The sequence below is a fragment of the Nicotiana sylvestris genome, chromosome 3 (assembly GCF_000393655.2).
Source record: "Nicotiana sylvestris chromosome 3, ASM39365v2, whole genome shotgun sequence".
NCBI classification, from domain to species: Eukaryota; Viridiplantae; Streptophyta; class Magnoliopsida; order Solanales; family Solanaceae; genus Nicotiana; species Nicotiana sylvestris.
In genome coordinates this window covers 121,477,079-121,488,424 of record NC_091059.1, presented here as the reverse complement: position 1 = coordinate 121,488,424, position 11,346 = coordinate 121,477,079, and the positions used below count along the sequence as shown (strand labels likewise).

Genomic DNA, 11,346 nt, shown 5'->3' with positions numbered 1-11,346 from the left:
TGGAATCGAAACAAATATAGAATTTCTCATATCCAGTCCATACACAAATGTCAAGGACGTGATATCCTATTAAACATATTTCTTGGATCTTCATCCACTAAACAGGTGTAGCAACTGAAAAGATAATACACATTTTTTCAGGTGCTCTTTTCTTTTTCTATTTGAACTATCCTTTATTTTATTTTATTAGCTATACAACATCAAGCAAAAGAGGAAACGAAAGCAATCCATGCCAAAACTCTCAAAGCACACTTTATTTTTATTGTTTAACCTTCTTTCCAGACGTATGTAGGGAAATGCTTCTCACAGTATATTCTGCAGACAAGCAAACCTATTCAGTGACCCGTGCACTAGCTGCCTCCATCAGGCCGTTGCGTATCTGATCACCAATGTCACGAACATGGCCAGGACCGTGTGGTATGAAAACTGTCGTGTTCTTTGAAGAGTTTCCAAGGTCTTTGATGGTGTCAAAGTACTGGGTGATCATTATAAGATCCATCACTTCCTTAGCGGAGGTGCCTTCTACTTTATGTGAGAAGTTCAAGATGTTTTCTCTCAAACCATCTGTAATTGCCTGCCTCTGCCTGGCAACCCCAACCCCACCTAAATACTTGGCTTCAGCCTCAGCTTCTGCTTTCTTAACTTGGAGAATCTTTTCTGCTTCTCCCTTGTAAACACTAGCAAGCTGCATCCTTTGAGCTACAATACAGATAAGATAAGAGCATATTATAGTTCAGACAACTGTCAATCCACGATTCAGATAACCACAATCTATAATCTATTACGATAACTTGGGGGAAACACTATCTTTTATGGCAATAATAAACATCTGAATCTCTTTATACCATATTGTCCTACATTATTTAATCATTTAGTACTTCCGGAAACAAAAGGGACAGATTAGGTAACCTTTATCTCTCCACACACCAGATGTGTCCTTAATAGGCACCATGCTTGAAGATCACAAATTCCAACAGGTGCATTTGAACTTACTAAGGATTACAACAGATTGGTATCATCAATGCTCTATTCATACATTAATTGAGAAGTAGAAACTAAATATTATTTTGAAGCAGAAAAGCAGAAAACTAAAATACCATCAACACTCTATTTGTATACCAATTCCCCTTCAAAAGGTAAACCACGCGTCAAGAAATTTATTTACATGCAGAACTACACTATAAACTAAGTATTATCAACACAGTTTTGTACACTAATTCAGAAGTAGGAAACTTAGAAATTCAAGTACCATCAACAGAGAAAAAAAGGAATGTACCATCAACAGAGAGAAAAGGGGGAATGTACCATCAACATTATATTTGAATACTAATTCAGAAGTAGAAACTACTCCTCTTCTTACCTGCATTTATCTCGTTCATCGCCTTTCGCACAGAAGCATCAGGAATAATGTCAACCATCAGTATGTGCTCGATGTTATATCCATACGCACCCATCACCTGATATATAAGCTAAAATAAGAGACTCCATGGAAACGTGAATTTCCTACTGGGCTGGGGAAAGTTCCAAACCCTTGTAAGCTCTATAACAATGGCACAATGCAAAACACCCCTAAAGCTTTGGTATTACAAGAACAGCTTCATGATACAAACTCTCTTTGTTGCCAATTTCTCCTTTTATATAAGTCGGATTGACAGAGTATTTTTTCCTTTTGGTGTGTGCTTTTTCTTCACACCCACCCCCCTCCCCCCCAAAAAAACCCTTTTTTTGGGGGGGTGGGGGGTGGGGAACAACCACCTTACAGTGGGTTCACCTCAATTTCTATTTGACTAGTAACTATTACTAAAACAAATAAAACTTATTCTACACCAACTATAAACATTTTTGAATGACATACTAAAGAACAGAGAAGAAAGAACTAGAGCACACACCAGACCAAAGCTAAGAAGTTACTGCAGTAGCATCCCCTTTTCCCTTTTGTAATATTTTTTCTTTTTGTGGGGTGCGGGAGGGGATGGAAGGACACTGTCAAAAGTTTCTGCCTCATTTCAAATGCATAATGATTTTTTTAAATATATTTTCCTTTTGAGAGATAAAAAGAATTAGTATAATGTTTTGAAGACAGCATAGTAGTCTGAGTACTTTTCACTAACATACTGAAAAAAAGACCAGCAGAGAAGCTTATTTTCCTTCAAATAATGAGGAAGGTGACAACTTAGACTTAAAATTTCCTCTTTCAAAATTCTGAGAGTATCTTCTCCAAAAGGGTTAATTGGTAATTGTCATATAACCATGCATACTGCTAGATAATAGGAGAAATGCCCTCTCAAAAAAGAAAAAAGAAATTCAGAGGAATAGTACAAAGTAAGGGAGGCAAAAGATCATGGGTAAGAAACAAGTATTAGAACAATCCCAAGCTGCACTTTGCACGATAAAATCTCAACTAAGAAACAGATAAGTGCTAAAAGACCAGAAAGGGAGCAAAAGTTTCCAAATGATTTGTGTAGTTTAAGACCTTCCTTCCGCAGCAAAATCCAGGCTCCCAATGATTTGAAACATATTACAATTGTTTGGAATTCATACACAGAAAACATATGAATAAAAGAACTAGTAGCTCTTTTTCCTTCGCTTTCTTTAACCCCCCCCCCCCCAACAAACCTCCCCAACTATCCTATCAATCCCCTCTTTCCCGCTGACCAGGTTCTATTCATTTAAAATGGAGCGAGGATTTTTTTCCAGTCACCATAAGGACACGAATTTACCTTCTCAAGTTCCTCCAACACAGCCTTAGCAACTTCATCCTTTTGCTCGAAAAGTTCATCCAAATTCATTTTGGGGACATGGGCACGAACAACTAGAACAGTCCAGAACATTAAATGAGATGAGCATCATAGAAAGTGGCATAAATAAACAAGACAAAAGTAAACTCGCAAAAGTGAAACCAAAAGAAGACAAATTACCATCAAATACATAAGCCTGAATCTGCTCCTTTGGATTTTGCAACTCATAGAAAGCATCATCAGCATTTTGCTTGATCACTCTATATTGGATTGAGCACACTAAATGAACAAAGACATTGTCCTGAACAATTGCATATAAGTTAACTTTCTCCAGGTAAAGCAACATATTCGATTATTCCCAACTTGAGCTTCTAAAACAAGACAAATTTTATCACTCCACCTCTGTCAACTATACTGCTATCAATTCCCCAAAAAGATACAAGCAGCTTTATGGAAAAGTAAATTAGATCAAAAGGACCTCAAAAATCAAAGCATTGGAATATCATTCATCATATCATAGAGAACTATGATTAGCTCAGTGCCAATTTGAGGCAAATTGTTTACTTCCAGGAGCATCTAATGACAACATCCCCTACAATGGGGGCAATGATGCTTTAAATTTCCAAAGAACAATATTTGAGCAATTAACGTCGTCAACACACAACTAGAGGCTTAGCAGAACAATCCATAGAAAGAAAGGAAGAATTACTCCACCTGCAGTTCCTATTCCAGTCCAGATGAATAAAAGAAAGAATATAATTGCTGAGCGTGAATTACGCTGAAAGAAACTGCGCATTATCTGAAATCTAAATGACTTATGTTGACATACAAGTTGTCTAGCACATGTATACACATGTACTACATCATAACTAGCACATGTATATGAGTTGTATAGTAGGTGTAATTAGGTGTATGACAACTAATAGATTAGGTGAATTAGTATTATAAATAGGCCTTGTAATCTTCTCTTCTAGATATGAAATATAGAACTTCTTTGGTTTCTAACATGGTATCAGAGCATTGAAGTTTTTTCATCAGTTTGTTGTTGGGAATTTTTTTTCCCCGTTCGAATTATTTTTGTTCAGAACAGTCTTTCGCTGCTTTGATTCTATTTCACTATTTCCGGCCATTTTTTGCCCCAACCGCTTCTTTACAGATTTTTCTACTCACTATTCCGACCAAAGTGGTACTGTCAGAATTTTTTTTTCTGACAACTTTCATTTTCCAAGATCACTGTTCACTGCACTATTCAAATATTACTATTCACTGTTCACTGTACTGTTCAAATATCACTGTTCACTGTTCAAATTTCACTGCACTGTTCTTGACTATTTGATTCTGCTATTATTCGGGTGCAAGATGACTGAAACGAAACCTACCGTTGATGTCATTCCGGTTATGTCCAAAATTACGGAGAATAAGTTCATGGGTTCCAATTACATGGATTGGAGTAAGACGATCCGTCTCTATTTGCGGAGCATCGACAAAGAGAACCACTTGGTTGATGATCCACCCAAGGATGAGACTAAATCAGTCTGGTTAAAGGAGGATGCAAAATTGTTTCTCCAAATCAAGAATTCGATGCACAGTGAGGTAAATGATCTAGTTTCTCATTGTGATTATGTGAAGGATCTAATGGATTATTTAGATTTTTTGTACTCTGGCAAAGGAAACTTGTCTCGCATGTATGATGTGTGCCAGGCATTTTACCATCCATCCATGCAAGATCGCTCTCTCACCACTTACTTCTCAGAGTTTAAGAAGGTGTATGATGAGCTTAATGTTATATTGCCGTTTAGTCCAGATGTGAAGGTACAACAGGCTCAGCGTGAACAACTGGCGGTCATGAGTTTCCTTTCTGGTCTTTCTCCCAAATTTGAAGGGGCCAAATCGCAGATTTTATCTGGGACTGTTATCTCTTCCTTGAAAGAGGCCTTTACAAGAGTGTTGCGTACTGAAAAGTCTCATCCAGGTCCGACAGCCACGATCGATAGTGGTGCTCTGCTTAGCCGCGTCCAAAAGAATAGGAATCATAGTAATCGCAATCGGAGTAGCGATAGTCGAGACCTAAAGCAAGGGGAAGTTGAATGTTTTTATTGTCATGAGCTCGGTCATACCATACGTTATTGTGTGAAGCTTCAGAATAAGAACAAAAGATCTCAGTATGCCAACCTCGCCACTTCCGAGACTATTTCACCATCTCAGTCATCATCTCCTCCTATCAATACTATCCCCGAGTCAGGTAAAACCACTAAGTGTCTCCTCCCTTCGTCATCCAAATGGGTCATTGATTCTGGTGCCACAGATCATATGACAGGTAACTCTAAACTCTTTTCCACTTTTCAGTCACATACCCAATGTTCCACAGTTACTTTAGCCGATGGGTCTACCTCATATGTTTTAGGGTCTGGCACTGTTAACCCAACATCTTCTCTTTCCCTTAGTTCCGTCTTAAATTTGCCTGATTTTTCTTTCAATCTAATATCTGTCAGTAAACTTACTCGTACTCTAAATTGTTGTGTCTCATTTTTTCCCAATTATTGTCTTTTTCAGGATCTTACGACGAAGCAGATTATTGGTAAAGGTTCTGAGTCTGGGGGTCTCTATGTTCTTGAATCACAGGTGCCGAATTCCATTTCTTGTTCAACTGTGTTGTCTCCCTTTGTTGTACACTGTCGATTGGGTCATCCATCCTTGTCTAGTTTGAAGAAGTTATATCCTCAGTTTCAGAGTATTTCCTCTTTAGATTGTGAGTCATGTCAGTTTGCTAAACACCATCGCCTTCCTAAAGTTTCTAGAGTCAATAAACGGGTCGACTTACCTTTTGAGTTAGTTCACACCGATGTTTGGGGTCCATGTCCTATTATTTCTAAAACTGGTTTTAGATATTTTGTTACCTTTGTGGATGATCATTCTCGTGTTACTTGGTTATATTTAATGAAAAATCGTTCGGAGTTGTTTTCAATTTTTTGTGCTGAAATAAAAACTCATTTTAATGTTTCCGTTCGTAATTTAAGGAGTGACAATGCAAAAGAATATTTTTCGGATTTGTTTAAAGATTATATGGCTACAAATGGTATTCTACATCAATCTTCTTGTGTTGACACCCCTTCTCAAAATGGGGTTGCGGAACGAAAAAATAGACATCTTCTTGAAGTAGGCCGAGCACTCCTCTTTCAAATGAAAGTGCCAAAATGTTTTTGGGCTGATGCCGTCTCTACAGCTTGTTTTTTAATAAATCGTATGCCATCTTCTGTACTTCATGGTAATATTCCTTACAACATTCTTTTTTCCTCTAAGCCATTATTTCCTATTGAACCCAAAATATTTGGTTGTACTTGTTTTGTTCGTGATGTTCGTCCACAGGTAACTAAATTAGATCCAAAGGCCCTTAAGTGTGTGTTCTTAGGGTACTCACGTCTTCAGAAAGGTTATCGGTGTTATTCTCCAGATCTCAAAAGGTACTTAGTGTCTGCCGATGTCACATTCCATGAAAATTATCCGTTCTTTTCTTCATATGTTTATAACAGTCCTGAGGAAGAAGATGATACTTTGGTCTACACTGTCACACATCCAGTTAGTTCTCCAACACCTCTTCCTCAGTCACCCGTTTCCCTCGATCGACCATCCGAGCAGCCACCTGTTCTTCGTGTGTATACCAGGCGACAACAAACCTCAGAACCCGATCTTTTACCTACTTCTGCTTCGTCGGTAGATCCAACCTCCTGTGTTTCAGATCCTAGTTTGGATCTTCCTATTGCCATTCGCAAAGGTACACGACAATGTACTTATCCTATTTCTTCTTTTGTGTCTTATGACCATTTGTCTACTTCTTCTAGCTCGTTTATTGCATCATTAGATTCTGCTAGGATACCTAAAACTGTTCGTGAAGCATTGTCCCACCCAGGTTGGCATGATGCAATGATAGAAGAGATGATGGCTTTAGATGAGAATGGTACTTGGGAGTTGGCCGATCTGCTCACTAACAAAAAGGCTATTGGGTGCAAGTGGGTATGTTAAGTTTAACTCCGATGGGACAGTAGCTCGCCTTAAGGCACGCCTTGTTGCAAAAGGGTATGCACAGACCTATGGAGTCGACTATTTGGATACTTTTTCCCCGGTCGCCAAGTTAGCTTCTGTTCGATTATTCATTTCCATGGCAGCTACTTATGATTGGCCTCTGCATCAGCTTGATATAAAGAATGCTTTTCTACATGGAGATCTTCAGGAAGAAGTATATATGGAGCAACCACCTGGGTTTGTTGCTCAGGGGGAGTGTGGAAAGGTATGTCGTCTTCGAAAATCTCTTTATGGGCTGAAACAGAGTCCCCGTGCTTGGTTTGGCAGATTTAGTGAGGCTGTTCTAGAATATGGGATGAAGAAAAGCAATTGCGATCATACGGTGTTTTATAAAAAGTCTGATGATGGTATTCTTTTATTGGTAGTATATGTTGATGACATCGTTATTACTGGAAGTGATATTACAGGAATTTCAACTCTAAAGTCTTTCCTTCACACTCAATTTCAGACGAAAGATTTAGGGCAACTAAAGTATTTTTTGGGAGTTGAAGTTACACGGAGCAAGAAAGGCATCTTCTTGTCCCAAAGGAAATATACTCTTGACTTGTTAGCTGAAACTGGAAAGTTGGGATCTAAACCATGCAGCATGCCAATGGTTCCTAACACACAACTCGTGAAAGAAGACGGTGAGTTATTCGAAGATCCAGAGAAATATAGGAGATTGGTTGGGAAACTGAACTATCTTACAGTAACTCGTCCCGATATCGCATACTCTGTCAGCATTGTGAGTCAGTTTATATCTTCCCCAACAGTCAGGCATTGGGCGGCTCTGGAGCAGATTCTTTGTTATCTAGAGGGATCTCCAGGACGGGGTCTAGTATATAAGAATAATGAACACACTAACATTGAGTGTTTCACAGATGCAGATTGGGCAGGGTCAAAAGCCGATAGGAGATCCACGACAGAATATTGCGTTTTTGTTGGTGGAAACTTGATTTCGTGGAAGAGTAAGAAACAAAATGTCGTATCTCGATCTAGTGCGGAAGCAGAATACAGAGCTATGGCACAATCTGTGTGTGAGGTTGTATGGGTACATCAACTATTAAGTGAAGTTGGCTTCCAAACTACATTGCCAGCAAAGTTGTGGTGTGATAATCAAGCTGCTCTTCATATCTCCTCTAATCCTGTATTTCACGAAAGGACTAAGCACATTGAAATAGATTGTCACTTTGTTCGTGAAAAGATTCAACAAAAGCTCATCTCTACAGGTCATGTTAGAACTGGAGATCAATTGGGAGACATTTTCACAAAAGCTTTGAATGGAGCTCGAGTTGAATATATCTGTAACAAGTTGGGCATGATCAATATATATGTTCCAACTTGAGGGGGAGTGTTGACATACAAGTTGTCTAGCACATGTATACACATGTACTACATCATAGCTAGCACATGTATATGAGTTGTATAGTAGGTGTAATACAAGTTGTGTAGCACATGTATACACATGTACTACATCATAGCTAGCACATGTATATGAGTTGTATAGTAGGTGTAATTAGGTGTATGACAACTAATAGATTAGGTGAATTAGTATTATAAATAGGCCTTGTAATCTTCTCTTCTAGATATGAAATATAGAACTTCTTTGGTTTCTAACAACTTACAACCCGCAAATCTATTCATACATTGGAAACATGAACTGCAGACTAAATGGGTAGGTAAAGTTTTGTGAAAAATTAACTTCATGCCATCCAGAGTGCATCAATCTCTCTGACTTCTTTCAGAAATATAGCACCTCATAAAAAACATAACAGTACAAGCGTGCTTGAAATTCCTACAGGTTACATCAGCCTGAATATACTTTCACATACCGATATTAAGTTAACTCCTTCTAAAGTTTATATTTATCACAAATCACAATCAACATGTCTTAGTGTTTATTCACTCATTTGATTTATGGCTTCAAATACCCTGTAGTTGCACATTTAGCTGGTTAATCAATTTCGTTTCGTTAATCTAGTATCATCTGTATCAGCATTATAAACATGTAATTTGTGATTTATGACTAACAATAAACATTTGAGCAAAAATTGCATTAACGGGAGTGAATTTCGAAACGACTAATATTAGAATTGTAACTAGCAACTGCAAAAAAAAAAAAAAAAAAAAACTATATCAGTTAAAATTAACCAATCGATCATTCAACTTTTGAATATGTAAAATCGGAAAGAGTAGGGTTTAGAGGGACAAAAAATTCACCTTGGTTTTAGTCTCGATTTTTACATCGAGAGAACTAATCCTGGTGGAGAGTATTCCAGAGAGGCATTCGCCGGCGAAAGGATTGAAAAAGTTAAGCCCCGGTTCTGCGAGCCTGTCGAAACGTCCCCATTTCTCAACCACACCGACACTCGCTTGTTCTATGCATCCACAGAATACACAGTTAGCATTCCCCATCGCTTCGTATTGCCAATTAGGGTTTTGAGTAAATTTGATGTTGGTGATGACTGATGAATTCAGGATTAGCGCGTTTTTGGATTGCCTCGTACAGACGAAGACCGCCTTGGCGGGTTTTTACTTCTTTTCTTTTTAATTTTAATTACCGAGTAGATATTTGTTAGCAATAAATTTAAGGAAGAAGCGGTCACAAACTTCTTCGCAAGAAAGATCTTTAAAAAAGGGTTTTTGCTTTTAGTCCCTTAAGTATTAACATTTGTTTCTTCTGTTTGTAAGCTTTTAAAAATTTAAAACAAATTATTAATTGCTTAAACTATTTAACTATTTAGGTGTTATATCATAAGTATTTGTTACAGTTACTTCATATTTGAGAGCGATATTATTCTGAAAATGATGTAAATATAGTGCATTTTGTATGCAAAATGACCAAAATGCACATTTTTAATATTAAAGGTTATAATATATGTTTAGTGAAATATCATATGGACCAAAATTAAAATTAACCAATAATCAAGGGATTAAAAGTGTAATTTTTCCTTTTTAAATTTTTTAGATTTTTTTAATGATATCAAATGTATGCGAGAAAATATTTCTCTTTTTCTTTTACGTTGCTAACTTATGATTTTTTAAGAAAATAATTTTTTTCAGACTGTCATAAAATAAATGAAGTGTTAGTGTATAGTATTTACAAATGATTTTATTTTGTAAATATAGATAAAGTTTTATTTCTTAGTAAAGGATTGTCTTTTGTTTTTATTAGAGACGGGGTTCCAATTGTCTCTAAAAGTTTTGTCTTAGCTTGTTAAAGTATAGAGTTTTAATGTATATTTAGGACATTAATAGTATTTGATAGTAAATTACTTCGATATTACAATTTGTTTTAACCCCTTCTTAATCATCATATGAAAAATTGAAAGACTTGATCCAATATTGATAATGTACCTTTTTAATTTTCTCTTTTGGTACGTTGAAGCTTTCTCAAACAACGAAAAAAATCTTCCCCCAAGGCCGCTTTTTGCGTCGATGAATGAAAAGTTTTTTAGTGAAGGGATGGATACACATGTATATTATCTCTATGCACTTTGAGTAAATAAACTTTATAATAGTGTCTTGTAACAACAAGTAGTTTATTATAAGTTGAATTAGGTAATGATCATTTATTACGTAGCTCTTTCTTCTCTATATTCATAGAGATGGAGAACATTCCTAAAAGTCACTAACCAGCACCAAGGAAGGTGAATATGCTAATGGTTGGAATGTACATTATTAAAATTAAATCAAATTAGTTATATCGGTTTGGATTGGTTCGTTTTGTGGTTTTTCAAATTCTTTTATTTTTTTGTTATACAAATATTATTTCAATCTTACTGTTTCAAAGTTATAGAAAGTTTGATAAGTAAATATATATTTAGTACTTAGTAAAAATTGAAAAAATTGATAAAACACATAATCTATTAAAAAATTCTTGTGGACACATGATAGTTATTTTCTTAGTCGTCTAACGATAATTTTTCGTTGATGATGCCTTTAAAGTTAACCGAATTTAATAATTAAACATAAAAATCAATATGACACCTAAATAATAATATATTCTCTAAAATACCATTTCAAATAACACTTGATAAGAAAGAGATACAACTCATTATTTAAAGTAATTAAAAATGAACGCACTTCATAGTTCTATTAAATATTACATCTAACGAGAGGATTTAAAATATTTTTAGATATTTTAAAAAAAAATCTATATAAAGTCTTAAAAGTATATATAAAAATTATATATTTATATATCGGTTTGATTTGAATTTTTTTTAACTCAATACCAAATCAAATCTTATCGGATTTTTAATCGATTTAATGCGATTTTCTAGTTCAAACTTAAATACCCCTACTGATGATCCTGCTTTAAGTGGCCCTTGATTGTACAAGACAGTACACTCATGTTGCTCCATTCCCGCACGAAATCTGTGGCCCTTGTAGTACAGGAGAGACGTTTGTGAATAAAGCCAACTAAGGCCATGGCTCGAATTCTCTTATTGACGAGTAGACATATATATATATATATATATATATATATATATATATATATATATATATATATATATCCAGTCTTTTGGTACGCACTTTACGCGTGTAT

The 11,346-nt window shown here is 36.0% G+C and overlaps 1 protein-coding gene across 1 annotated transcript; it reads right to left on the bottom strand.

Annotated features, from left to right (window-relative positions):
• LOC104239028 (hypersensitive-induced response protein 4) lies at positions 1–9,398 on the bottom strand. The gene is made up of 5 exons (XM_070170989.1): positions 9,018–9,398; positions 2,919–3,039; positions 2,721–2,812; positions 1,361–1,457; positions 1–699 (listed from the first exon to the last, which is right to left on the bottom strand). The coding sequence occupies exons 1-5, from the start codon at positions 9,210–9,212 to the stop codon at positions 332–334; spliced, it is 873 nt and encodes a 290-aa protein (XP_070027090.1). The 5' UTR covers positions 9,213–9,398; the 3' UTR covers positions 1–331.
• Positions 9,399–11,346: the final 1,948 nt, after the last annotated feature.

Coding starts and splice junctions, on each gene's coding strand:
- LOC104239028 (XM_070170989.1), bottom strand. CDS start 9,212: ATGGGGAATGCTAACTGTGTATTCTGTGGATGCATAGAACAAGCGAGT. Junction 2,813..2,918: donor TCAGGCTTATGTATTTGATG/GTAATTTGTCTT, acceptor GGACTGTTCTAG/TTGTTCGTGCCCATGTCCCC. Junction 700..1,360: donor GATGAACGAGATAAATGCAG/GTAAGAAGAGGA, acceptor TCTGTATTGTAG/CTCAAAGGATGCAGCTTGCT.